We start from the raw sequence: 13608 nt of genomic DNA, 5'->3' as shown, positions 1-13608 counted from the left end.
TTCAACTACATTGAAACTTCAAGCAGTACCAGCAATAGAGTAAATTGCAAGCAGCAGCATGGCCTAGTTTGCAACATCCTGCCACCAGTTGCACAAAGGAGCTTAATCAAAGCCTTAATGACTACTGCAAGAAGCTGTGGCACACGCCCACATGCGCTTTGCAGGATGTTTCTAACAGGGTCCAGACTCTCTTTGCTCTCCACAAGAGCATGTAATTGGGGCAGCCGGTGCATATGGCTGGGCTTTCTTGCTGTTTATCCCTTGACAGAGGGGCAAGTAATTGTGCATGACCCCAGCAGGTAATAAAAATCTCCTTCCCGAGGCCACAGATCCAAGCAGAGGCGTGGTGCAGGGAGATGTGGCTAACCCAGATCCCATCAGCCATTCCCCATTCAGAACCTGCAAGTTTGCAAAACAAGAGGAAATCCACATCTCGAGCAGAAGGGAAAAGAGCCAGGGAGGATTCTACAGGGAGGGCGAGGGAAGCTTGCAAGAGAGGGGTAGATTTCTTATCCTTCTCTCAAAAGTGCAGCACTGAATCTTGAAGCCACTTCTGATTATCTGCCAGTATTTTGTTGGACATTAAATATGTCTGATTTCCTCAGTTCCAACCTATAAAATAGCTAAATGAGTCTGTGTGGCAACTCTACCAATCCTGATCTGGGAGTCCTGGACCGCCACGCTGCAATCTAAGCCTGGAGGATATGGAAAGGCAAGATGCTGAAGGGCAACAGGTGATGCTGTATTGAGAGCTGTCAAAGGCAGAAGTCTGCGCTCCTGGCCCCTCTACCAGGCTTGGCCAATCCAGAGGTTCCACAGTGCCTGCCAATCATAGGAGGCTAACACTTTAGATCAGCGGTTCATTGATGCTTGTTTTTAACTTTTGTTGTTTTTGCCTTTTCATGTTGTTATTGTATGTTTTATATTTTTAATGTTTTGATATATTTTATGATTTGGTGGTATACTGTATATTTATTATTATAAATGCAGATAAAAAATAAAGGTGCTTGCAATATTCTTTAGCATCTGGAGGGAGCACTTCAGCACACGGTCACAGGAAGTTCCCAAAGTTGGTCCTGGCTTCCATCCACAGGATGTCCTTGTTAAACTGTGAGCTTTGCCATTCGCTCATGAGAGTGCTAGAATTTATCGGCCTGCTTAATCCAGGTGACCTCTGCCAGACTCTTAGGGATTTAGACTAGAATCCCTAAGAATAGCAGATGGCTAGGAAGAGCTGCTGTCTTCAGCATTTTTCTCCCAGTCTGTGAAATTATTTGCACCCCCCCCCTTTTTTTTTCCTTACAACTGGAATTGCAGACACTAACTGAGACACTTTCAGGCTAAACATGTTTAATGATGTAACAGCTCGCCCGGCAACTGACAACAACAAAACCTCCTCAGTTATCTTCTTTTTTTAAGGAAATGGTAAGAAATGCACAGCTTGAGGAATTCCATGCAATTAAGGGGGAGGGTTGTTGAACATTTTCCTTGCAAAAGAAAGAATTAGATTGTCAAAGATCTCCCAACCACCTCCACAAAAAAATTACAATCTTTGGCAGGTGCTTCACTAAAGCATGCATCACTTACAAGCATAATTTAATTGTGCTTCAGCCTGCATTCATGATGTGGATGCTGTTCCTTGGATTCTACCACATCAGCAGCATGTTATTATTTGTACCCACCCATCTGACTGGGATGCCCCAGCCACTCTGGGCAGCTTCCAACATATGTATATAAAACATAATAAAACATTGCACATTAAAAGGCTTCCCTATACAGAGGTGCCTTCAGATGTTCTCTAGAGGTTACACAGTGGTACCTCAGGTTACAGACGCTTCAGGTTACAGATGCCACTAACCCAGAAAGGTCAACACCAATACCAGACCCTCCAAGTGTCCCTATTTTCCAGAGACATCCCTGTTTTACAGAAGCCGTCCCGGTTTCTGATTTGATCCGGGAATGTCCTGCTTTTCCTTAGGACGTCCCTATTTTCATTGGAGAAATGTTGGAGGGTATGAAGTTATCCAAACCCTGAGCCGTCTGAAGGCAATCCTGTATATGGAAGGTTTTTACTGTTTAATGTTTGATTATGTTTTTCTATATATTGGAAGCTGCCCAGAGTGGCTGCAGCAGCCCAATAAGATGTGTGGAGTAAAAATAGTAAAATGATCATTATGGAATGGGAAGTCCCTATTTTCCTTGGAGAAATGTTGGAAGGTATGCAACATTGTGCTCAGAAATGTACTGGGAGCCAGTGAAGATCCTTTAGGACTGGTGTTATATGGTCCCAGGGGCCACTCTCAGTACCAGTCTGCTGCATTCTACATTAGTTTTAGTTTCCAAGTCACCTTCAAAGGTAGCCCCACATAGAGCACATTGAAGTATTCAAACAGCAGATAACCAGCACGTGTACCACTCTGGTAAGACAGTGCACAAGCAAGTAGGGTCTCAGCCGGCATACCAGGTGGAGCTGGTAGACAACTGCCCTGGACACAAAATTAATCTGCACCTCCATGGACAGCTGCGAGTCCAAAATGACTCCAGAATGCACAATGGAGGGGTTGCCTCTTTGGAGCATTCTCTCATCAAATAAAATAAGCAGCCAAGAGTTATTTTTGCTTCCTCTGCAGCTTCCTATTCTTGGGGAAAGTGATCAAGCATGTGGTGGCAGGACAACTCTGGAGACTGTTGCATAATACTGATTGCGATAATTTATCGGTCTGGCTTCTGGCCCAGTTTCCGCGTAGAGTCTGCCTTTGATGACTATCTCTGGAAGAAGAATAGTGAACCCTAGATCTCTCAGTAGCTTTTTCTCCCATCAACCATAGTACCCTTCAGGACTGGCTCTCAGGGTTAGGGAACAGAGGCATCTTTTCCCAGCCATCCCTTTCTCACCTGTTTGACAGGTTCCAGAAGATGGTGCCTCAGGTTAAAGCAGCTCCATCTCTTAAGTGTTGTCTCACGCAGTGCCACAAATACAGTGGTACCTCGGGTTAAGTACTTAATTCGTTCCGGAGGTCCGTACTTAACCTGAAACTGTTCTTAACCTGAAGCACCATTTTAGCCAATGGGGCCTCCTGCTGCTGCCGTGCCGCCGGAGCCCGATTTCTGTTCTCATCCTGAAGCAAAGTTCTTAACCTAAAGCACTATTTCTGGGTTAGCAGAGTCTGTAACCTGAAGCGTATGTAACCCAAGGTACCACTGTATTCATATCCCGTACCATCTTAACATTTGCTTCAAATCCCCAGGGGAGATTTGCCAGAGGTTTGAGCTCAAGTGCCGCTACTACTGTGCTGGTGACACCCAGTTCTGCATCTCCTGATAATAAAAAATAAATAAATGGAGGAATGTCTGCGTATGACAATTATTTCCAAGTAAGGGGGAGTGGCAACAAAATGTTGCAGTGTGGGGTGCTCCTGGTTAGGGTTCTGACCAAGCAGGGAGCCAGCAACACTTTTCTGAGATACTTTGTTCCATTATTCTTATCCCTGGGTCCACACCCAAAAGTCAGCCGGCATTTTGTGACTGAGTAGGCTTCAGTCCTTATGGGGCTTGGGGTGAGGGGCTCACCCGGTTTTATTTTTCCCCCTAAACATTTATTGTACTTCTGCAAACGTGGGGTTTCCCCCAAATGAATACTTCCTTCTTGTGCATGGACTGTGCTGCTTCACCTATGTAAGATCCACACGCAGATACTGAAGTCATTGTTAGCAATGGGATGGGATAGACCAGAGACGGCCAACTTTCAAGAGACTGCGATGATCTACTCACACAATTATAAACTGGCAGTGATCTACCCCTTTTTTGGGGGGGTCAAAGTTGTTGAGCTTTTTTTATGCAGGAATGATGTGCAGTCTAATTCTCTATGTATTAATTTTGATCCCTTCTTGAAAACGAGAGTAAGGACAAGGCGATATTCTTTCTGAGCTCATAGGAAAGGGCAGCTCAATTTGTTTTCAAATATGGCAGGTGCAGCTGGATACCAATTAAACGGAACCAAAAAATATAAATCATCATTGGTTTTTAAATTATTATTCTGATAACTGGCAGATAAAATATGCGAGTTACAAGATGTTACAATTTTGGGGGTGGGTGGGGGAACCTCACTGGCCCAATTAAGCACAATTTCACCTGCACAGTATCACCTGATCAACACCTGATTGGACTATATCGCTTTGCCGCTGCACACTGTAAGAGCCTATTGTCTGAGGAAACAGGCCATAAACTATGGGCTGGGTTGGTGCTGCCCTCTAGGGGCTGTCCAGCATGGACTGCAATAGCAGGTGTCACTCAAATTAATCCTCAAAGGAGGAATCAGCCTTCACACACGTACACAGAAGTGTTTCAAGAGTTTCGGCATCAACATCAAACACCAGGTCACAATGTTCTATTTGTATCTCCAGGAAATAACCAGAGACTCAAGGCAACAGCTGGCAGGAAGCATCTAGTGAACTCAATTCAGTTCCAAAGTGCGATATACGGAAAAGGTGCCACGTTGCACAGATTTCTGTGAACGTTTTCACCATGTAAATGGCACTGCATATGCACAGGCTACAATTGCAATGAACTACAGGAACAAAGGGACGCGAGTGGTACTGTGGTCTAAACCACTGAGCCTCTTGGGCTTGCCGATCGGAAGGTCGGCGGTTTGAATCCCCGCGACGGGGTGAGCTCCTGTTGCTCGGTCCCAGCTCCTGCCAACCTAGCAGTTCAAAAGCATGTCAAAGTACAAGTAGATAAATAGGTACCACTCTGGTGGGAAGGTAGACAGCATTTCCGTGCACTGCTCTGGTTTCACCAGAACTGGCTTAGTCATGCTGGCCACATGACCCGGAAAAACTGTCTGCGGACAAACGTCGGCTCCCTCGGCCAAAAAAGCGAGATGAGCGCCGCAACCCCAGAGTCATTCATGACTGGACTTAACTGTCAGGGGTCCTTTACCTTTTTACTGGGGAAAGGCACAGGGTCAGCACAGGAGCTCCTTGGCTTCTAGGAAATCAGGTCCATGGAAGCAAGTTTGAGGCACAATCCAAGACAAGGGGATGATAGCTCTCGAACTAATTGGGGATTATCTTGTGTTTGCTGATAAGAGCTCCATTGTGTTTGCATGATTAAATCAATGGAAGGCAGGCAAAAGCATGCAAGTGCCAAAGCAGTATGTTGCATCAGCCATTTCCCCCACATTTATATTGACAATCACATTAAATGAGACACACACATTGTACACACTCAAAAAGCCTGTATTCTTCAGGAGCGACCCTGTCAGAACACCAAAGTCTAATAAATAACATTTACAAGAAAACTGAAGTGCAACAGTTACAATGTTGAGTTTGTAACATGGATACAAATATGGATTGACAGCTCAATGAGGTCATCCGTGTCAAATCAAATAACTAAAATTGCACACGAGACAAGGGGAAAGTAATAAGCAGCTCAAAGTAACAGCATGCTGAACTGAAAAATAAAACCTATACCGTTTCCAAGCCAGTTTAAAGCGAAAAGTGCTACAAAATTACCATCCACCTAGTTTCTGATCTTCCACTTCTCTAGTTTCCAAGTTGTATAAACTATTCCATAAAATACAAGAGGTGTTCATGTTGAGTCTCAAGTAAGTTTCAAGGAGATATAAGTTTAGAAGTCCACATTTCTACCCCAGTGTCACCTCAGTCAACAGCATCGTCAAATTGGCCTTCCACTGGCATAGTCTCTACCTGTCTCCTAGTCACCGGTGCTACATGGTGCAAGCTTGGGTCATACAAAGGCTTTTCTCGAACTGAATAGGCCACTGGCTCTTGATCCAAGAAACCTCCGCCGTGAATCACATCTTCAAAATCTGTTGAGTGATTTTAAATCAATATGATTATGTCTATAAAGCTGTTTTCAACAGGCTGCAATTCTAAGAACCCACGCTAGGGAATAAGGCCCTCTTGACATCAGAGCAAATTATTTTTGAGAACAATTATTCCTCTCATCCCACCCTTCCTCCAATAAGCCTAGGGCAGGATACATGGAGAGGATATCATTTTATCTTCCCAACAACCCTTAAGGCCATGTTGTCAGCTTTCTTCCTTGAGCCAAGAGAACAGAAAGCTAAATACATGCACAAAATTGGATCTCAAGAGTGTTTATCAGTGTGTGCTTATTCTGCAATTCGGTTGCAACTCTCATCAAAGGATATCAACTTACTTAAGCAGTATGTCAACTTACTTTAGCCTTATAAAGGTCTATGCTGAACACAGTGAAATTTGGATCCAAGTTGTTAAGTAAAATAACATGGCATGGCAAGAAAATTTGTTGTTGTTTGTTGTTGTTGTTGTTGTTGTTGTTGTTATACCACTGAATAATTAATTTCCCCTTCCTTCACCACTCCACACATATTGCAATAAGCATGTCAGCAAGTCATGCAGAACAAATGGAAACTTCCTCTATTGATTAGAACAAGTTTCAGGAAGATAATATTCTCCAGCGCTACCGCTCACTAACTGCTCAAACCAATGCTGTACGTAATCCAGAAGTGGTAGCACCAGAGTACATCATGTTGAGTAGAGCAATATGTGTGTATGTCTGATGGCTGCTAGACTACAAGCCCTGGCCTGTTTCCCTCTCTGCTTGCTTTCTCGGGGGCTTTTCCCAACCATCTGTGATGTACTGGGAGAAGGTAACTAGGTGAGACAGTCAGCCAACCCAGACCAACAGCAAGGAAGTATCGCTGCTTCCAGAGCACCAGCTCAGAATGGGAATGGCCAGAGGGCTCAGGAGAAACGGCTAAACAAACTGCTGCTGCCGCCGCCACCCAACAGCACCTGCTGCCAGAAGCGGCTGATTTACTCCGCCTCATGACAGGGCTGGCCCTACAAGAAGATGGGATGTACGTTTTGTCAATGTAGTCTCGACAACCACTGCATCTAGGTGCCAAGTAGATTTTGATCTTTAGCTGTCTTACAACTACTTTTTCAAAAGACTGGTGCATATACCCGGCCTACTCTGTTCTCCAGACTGCTCCACTCTCTCACACATCTAATGCTGTTGCTATGAACTGAGTGACACATGTAGTCTTAGACTGCGTATCTCCAAAGTTTCACAGATTAAAAGAGATACCTTTGTGTTCTTGAAACATCCCTATTTTTACACCACACTCTGCCCTCTATAGACAGGTGGGTAAAAAAAAAAGTCTATAGTAGCTTCCTTTTAAACACCCACCCACACCCCTTAAGTTTTAATCTCATACTCAATTTGGTACAACTTATTCAAAGAATACTTTTTTAAAAAATTCAGGGATATGACTATGAATGGCTAATAGTCATGAAGCTCTGAATACCAGCTGCTGGGAATCACAAGTGCTATTGAACTTACGTCCTGCTTATGGGATTCTCACAGACATATATCTGGCTGGTCACCATGAGAACAGCATGCTGGACTAGCAATCCAACAAGCTCTTTTTATGTTCTTATGACACTTTTATTGGCCTATCGCAAGAGCAGTTCTAAAGAAATCTTCCCACAATGCACCTCTTCCTAGACACCTGGCTTTCTAGCATTTCTTTTTTTAAAAAGAACCATGTTGAGGCATCCACCTACCATAAGGATTGCTATTGTTTTCGTTGTCTTCCAACTCTTTATCCCAGTCCTCTTCTACATAGTGAGATACAGTTTTCGTCTCAATAAAAGCTGCATCTGTGGGCATGCTTAAGTCTTCGCCATCTGACTCAGAGTCTTTGTAGGGTGACTCAAAGTCTTCCAATTCCTCAAGGGCGCTTTTCGCTTTCTCCACCGCATGTTCTCCCAAACCTATACAGAAAGAAGCCTTCGTTGATTTATTTGAAAAATTAAACAGCAAAATGGATCCAGAAACCTAGGGAGTTTGATAGTTTAAGGCGATAAATCAGCTTAGCCATTTCCTCACTTCATTGTACGTGGCAGCAGAAAACAACTGCTGTTGTTTGAGGCGATCTTTGAATATTACAAATTCCCACCTGGTAATCATTTAGTATCAAATATTGTCTGAGGTTTCCCTTTCAGTTTTAACGGATATTATTTCATAAAGCTAGTTGACTGAGGAAAACAAGGGATAAGTAAAAACGTAACTAGTTGGGAGGGGAGGCAGTTCAGGGCAACATTGGCAACTGTTGCGAAGGGAATCTGAATGTTGGTCAAGTGGCGGTTGGGGCAGTTAGCGCAGAGAGAGGAAAGGATGGTGCGGTTAAGTGAAAAAAAAGAAAATGTTGTCATGGGTTTGTGAAGCACATCCGAGGAAGGAAGACTGGTCGTTCTGGGAATGACTATGGCAGAGAGAGACGGAAGAAAACAATGATGGAGTGCAGAATAACTGGGAGGGAGCCTGCAACACTCATAGAGTAGTGTGAAATTCCTGGGGGACACTGGGGGACAGGACAGAAGTGTTGGTCTCGTTATACAAGAGTGGATCAGGGGTACCATCTTGGAATAAAATATTGCGGGGTGGGTTGGGGGGGCAAGTAAGCCTTGCATAATTGATTGATCACATTGCCACAGTGCACAGACACCATTTGAATGGTAATGACCATCAGCCGGGGGGGGCTCAAATATTTTATGGGGGGGGAGACGCGAAGACCCCTTGGCCCCTAGGAGTTGGCTCCTATGGGATGGATACATGCTAGGGGTTACTCCATCCAACATTTATAACAAAAGTTGTTTCAGCTAGCAAAGGTGTTTGTGTAATCTTCCAAACTCCCTTCCCAGGTTGCAAACTTGGGAGCATGGCTTTCCAGCTCTCATGGTAGCACTTCCTTGTTCAGTTTATAGCCTCACAGCTCTCATCGTAAGAGCTGGAAGGGTCCCCAAGGGTCATCTGGTCCAACCCCTGCTGTGCAAGAATCTCAACTAAAGCATCCTTGACAGATGACCATCCAACCTCTGCTTTAAAAGCTCTAAGGAAGGAGAGTCCACAACCTTCCGAGACAGACCATTCCACTGCTGAATGGCTCTTACTGTCAGAAAGTTCTTCCTGATGTTTAGTCGGAATCTCCTTTCTTGTAACTTGAAGCCATTGGTTTGAGTTCTACCCTCTAGAGCAGGAGAAAGCAAACTTGCTCCATCTTCCATGCGACAGCCCTTAAGATATTTGAAGACGGCTATCATATCTCCTCTCAGGCTCCTCAATTCCAGGCTAAACATACCCAGCAACTTCAACTGTTCCTCAAAAGGCTTGGTTTCTAGACCCCTGATCATCTTGGTTGTCCTCCTCTGCACACGTTCCAGTTCATGGAGATAAAAACATAGCCACAGCAGGCTCCAACAGTTTGACTTCAACCCCCGAAGGCGCACTCTTCCACTGTCTCCCGAGAGGGCAGATCCCAGCAATATATGTATGTAATATTATAAGGAGCTACCATCTACTGAACAAGACCAGCAAGGACTAGCAGTGGCTGTCCTCTTTCCCAGTTCTGCTACTCAAAGTCTCTTACAGGGATTGAGAGCTTGGGAGATATACAATGTATGTATTCTACTACTGAACTACAGGGCCTTCTCCCAGGAATATGGGAATCTCTGGTATTCAAAGCTAAGATTGTACTTCTCAGCTATTTCCTCCCCACCCCAAAAAAGTACCTTTTCCAGGCCTCCAGCTGAAAGTCTTCACCACTTCAAATTCCTCCTGTCCAGCAAAAGCAGATGCATCAGCCTTTTTCTAGAGGGGGAAAACGTTTAAGAAGTCAAATGATTCACATCTTTGATTGGATTCCTCATGAGATTGGCTGTTACTGGACAATAAATTATCCTATTATTGAGCTTTTGGTAACCATCTCTTTATTTTTGAAAGATTGTGTTACATTACCTTTTACAGTGAGCAAAATGTTTGTGACCTACTGTATACAAATGCACTGGCACACTTGCTTCCCTGGAGTCAAAAAAGGAAGCCATATAAAGAGATACACACTCCAACCCTCCTGCTCAGAGGTTGGAAATTTTATTTGTAAAGAAGGGTGTCAACAAGTTTTTCCACATGAACAAAAAACCTCTAAATCTTCACCAAAGAATGATAATGCTCATTCTTTGTCTTTGTCAGGAGCAGAACAACAGAAGATATAGGATCAACCACAGGGAAACACTCTACAGATTTTTTTTAACCCTTCAGAATGTAAATAATTTATCCAGCGATCCCCAGAACAATACAAAATGCCTCAGATGCAGAAAGGTATGGTTTCAAATGGGATGGGGAACCTCATGTTCCTGCATTTTAGGGTTGCCACCTGTCCTGTATAATACAGGACTGTCCCGTATTTAAATGTCAAATGCTAGTCCTGTATTCACAACAGTTTTGTCCTGTACAGTGGTGCCCCGCAAGACGAATGCCTCGCAAGACGAAAAACCCGCTAGACGAAAGGGTTTTCCGTTTTTCGATGCGCTTCGCAAGACGAATTTCCCTATGGGCTTGCTTCGCAAGACGAAAACGTCTTGCGAGTCTTGCGATTTTTTTCGCTTTTCCCCCTTTTTCTAAGCCGCTAAGCTGCTAATAGCCTTTTAGCCACTAAGCCTTTAATAGCCGCTAAACCGCTAATCCACTAAGCGGGTTGCTTTGCAAGACGAAGAAACCGCTAGACGAAGAGACTCGCGGAACGGATTATTTTCGTCTTGCGAGGCACCACTGTATTTCAGAGCTCTCTTTCTGCCAAGTTAGGGATCCTCTCCAAATGCATGTGTTGGAAAGGTTGTGCAAAAGGTCATGCATTCAAGTTGTGCGTAGCCAAGCACAAGACAGATTTACAATTTCATGCTTATGCATGTGTGCACGTGTGTGTGACAAACTTCAGAGCAGCCATCCTGTTAGGCTGCAACAGCTTGCAACGGATTGCTTTGAAGGGAGAGTGACAACTTGAATAAAACATTAGGGGACCCACACAATCCATCGCTAGACACGGCACATACAATCTGAATGGCAACGCCCAACAACTTTGGGGTAGCCTGGCCCCCTCAAATATTTTATTGGGGCGTGGACCTTGGCACCTATGCTTTGAAATCACTTCAGCATCAATTTCTTTATTTAAAAAAACCCATCCCCCAACCTCCCCGCCCCGCATTTTGCCAGAACAAAAGTAGCAGCACAATGTTGGACTCGACGACCCTCACAGGTTTCCTTCCAATTCAGCAATTCTCAATTCCCCCTTGTTGGGGGACATGGGCATAACCCACGAGGGGCAGTTGCCCCCCCCAAAAAAGTATTAAAAATCAATAGAAACACTTCAACAAACTAAAGTTCTGCTCCTCCTAACAGAAGCCTGCCATACCCCCACCTAATGTCCTCTTTTGGGGCAGGTGTCCTTTTACATGTTAAAGCTGTGGTTCCCAACCACAGGGGGGCAATTCGAAAATAATATCTCAGTGAATGGCATTTTAGGCTTCCTCCACGTGAATAGGAGTTCACCTGTTGAATAATAAGAATTTAGGAAGCATTAGGATATGTGAAGCATTAGGACTTGAGAGATGCTTAGGTGGGGGCATGACCAAAAACCAAGGTTGGGAACCACTGTTTTAAAGGACCCGCTCGACAGCTGTTCGTGAGACCTCCCTTCCTCACCCTCCCAAAACAGTAGCTGGACATTTCGAAGGTGAGCACAAGTTTAACACGTGTTTCCTCCCCCTGCACGTGAACTCCAGAGCCTCGTTTTCTCTCTCTCCTATCCCGTGGCCGTTTTCCCCTCACCCGCTGCTCTGGGAGGAGGAGGAGGCGCCCCGGAGGCTCGCGCTGCCCGACCGCCTCCATGCGCGCGCTGCCGCCCCCCGCCCCGCCCCGCGCGGCCAGAGTCCTCCCCTCAGTCACAGAGTCACCCGAACACAACCGGCGCCCGCCCCGAAATGCAGCTGCGCCGCCACTTACTCCGCGGCCGCAGGCGCGCGTGTGTCACGTGGCCTACCCTCGGGGTGCTCCCCTTGAGCAGCCGACCAATCCGATCACGGAACCAAGAAGCTGATCCCTTGGGAACCCTCCCCCGCGCGCGCCCCTGCCGGTGTCTCGCCTGCCCGCCGCATGCGTGGCTGAGGGCGCAGAGGAGGTTGCGCCCTGCAGCTTGCCTTATTATTAGTAGTAGTAGTATATAGAAGTTTGAACTCCATCTCACATCAGCCATTATTATTATTATTACTGTATAGAAGTTTGAACTCCATCTCACATAATGCATTATTATTATTATTACTATATAGAAGCTTGAACTCCACCTCACACCATCCATCATTATTACTGTATAGAAGTTTGAACTCCACCTCACATAATCCATTATTATTATTATTATTATTACTGTATAGACGTTTGAACTCCACCTCACATCATCCATATTATTATATTACTGTATAGAAGTTTGAACGCCACTTCACATAATCCATTATTATTATTATTATTATTATTATTATTATTATTATTATTATTATTATTATTACTGTATAGAAGTTTGAACTCCACCTCACATCATCCATTATTATTCCGGTGATTATTTTTGGGTATGCACGTGTACTCGGGAGGAATTCGCTTTGTCCTGTGTCTGAAAGGATTGTTGGCATGTGAGCCAGCACTGCATGAGTTTTGCCTTATTATGCTTTCTAAACTCGTGTTTATGCTTAAAACTTATAAAATCATTTACCCAGAGCATGCTACAGGTTTCAACTGGGCAGTGGTGTTATGACACCTGTTTGAAAACATGGGCCAGTGGAAACATTTTATTACATTTGGAGTCTTGACACAGGACAGTGGCACAGAGTTTTGTTTTTCCCCTAAAATAATGGATGCAAGAATTCAATACTGCCTGGAAGTCGTAGTAGTACCCTATAGTCACACCTCGGGTTACAAACACTTCAGTTTGCGTTTTTTCGGGTTACGGACTGCCGAAACCCAGAAGTACTGGAACGGGTTACTTCTGGGTTTCGGCAGTTGCGCATGCGCAGATGCGCTAAATCGCGCTTTGCACATGCACAGAAGCACCGAATCGCAACCCATGTGCACACAGATGCGCCGCTGCGGGTTGCAAACACTGCAGGTTGCGAACGTGGATCCTGCACGGATCCCGTTCGCAACCCGAGCATCCACTGTATTTTATATTTTAGCTTTCAACTGTATGCCCGCAAACTTTGGGTTGCATCTATTGAAATCTAAATGCAAGTGCACCGATGAGCACGTTCTGTTAACTGCATTCTTGTGCAAACTCTTCTGCTAGGACTTGGAAGAATGTGGAAGTGCAGCCAATATGCCTGCAACTGCATGTCTGTTAGTGGAAAGCAATAGCTGGAGTGCACTTTCCCCCTTAAAATATGTTTGCAAGCAGTGTCTCTGAGATCTGAAGCCTTGGGCCAGCAAACGTCGCTTTCCAGCATTTGTCTTCCAGCCACTGGGGTATCGTTTTGCAATGTGCAACTGCACGTGACCCAGCTATTTATTTGGGCTTGATCCGCCCTAGACAAGGTGTTTATAAAATAATCAAAACAAAATAAATCCAGACGGGAGGAAAAACAGCAAAGGATTTTGTGCAAATGGATGTACTTAGATTTCACATCACTTTTTAGTGCAATGCGGTACTTGCTAAGGCAAAAGTCTGAAGTGAAGAAGCTTTCTGCTTGCAGGACATCTTTAGATACAATCTATTGGTAC

General features: G+C 44.7%; 1 protein-coding gene across 6 annotated transcripts; it reads right to left on the bottom strand.

Annotated features, from left to right (window-relative positions):
* Nucleotides 1-5219: 5219 nt before the first annotated feature.
* On the bottom strand, nt 5220-11814 carry LOC308580213 (uncharacterized protein). Of its 6 annotated transcripts, none has more exons than XM_081181589.1 (5): nt 11551-11664; nt 10006-10032; nt 9585-9657; nt 7578-7778; nt 5220-5833 (listed from the first exon to the last, which is right to left on the bottom strand). In XM_081181589.1, the coding sequence occupies exons 1-5, from the start codon at nt 11572-11574 to the stop codon at nt 5664-5666; spliced, it is 495 nt and encodes a 164-aa protein (XP_081037715.1). In that variant the 5' UTR covers nt 11575-11664; the 3' UTR covers nt 5220-5663. The 6 variants fall into 6 exon arrangements, with proteins under 6 accessions (XP_081037715.1, XP_081037714.1, XP_081037712.1 ...); XM_081181588.1 differs by having other exon boundaries at nt 7578-7787; nt 11551-11661; XM_081181586.1 differs by lacking the exons at nt 10006-10032; nt 11551-11664 and adding an exon at nt 11677-11814 and having other exon boundaries at nt 7578-7787; nt 9585-9663.
* Between the last annotated feature and the right edge of the window lie 1794 nt (nt 11815-13608).

The sequence above is a fragment of the Podarcis bocagei genome (genome assembly GCF_964188305.1).
Source record: "Podarcis bocagei genome assembly, chromosome: 2".
NCBI lineage: Eukaryota > Metazoa > Chordata > Lepidosauria > Squamata > Lacertidae > Podarcis > Podarcis bocagei.
The sequence above is the reverse complement of the archived record's forward strand: the minus strand, read 5'-3'. Positions and strand labels throughout refer to the sequence as shown.

What these genes read in the sequence shown, in the direction of transcription:
- LOC308580213 (XM_081181586.1), bottom strand. Translation starts at nt 11,736, where the DNA reads ATGGAGGCGGTCGGGCAGCGCGAGCCTCCGGGGCGCCTCCTCCTCCTC. An exon ending in TCCTCCTCCCAGAGCAGCGG is followed by an intron (nt 9,664 to 11,676) that starts GTGAGGGGAAAA and finishes TTCCCCCTCTAG; the next exon opens with AAAAAGGCTGATGCATCTGC. An exon ending in CAGCTGGAGGCCTGGAAAAG is followed by an intron (nt 7,788 to 9,584) that starts GTACTTTTTTGG and finishes CTTTCTGTATAG; the next exon opens with GTTTGGGAGAACATGCGGTG.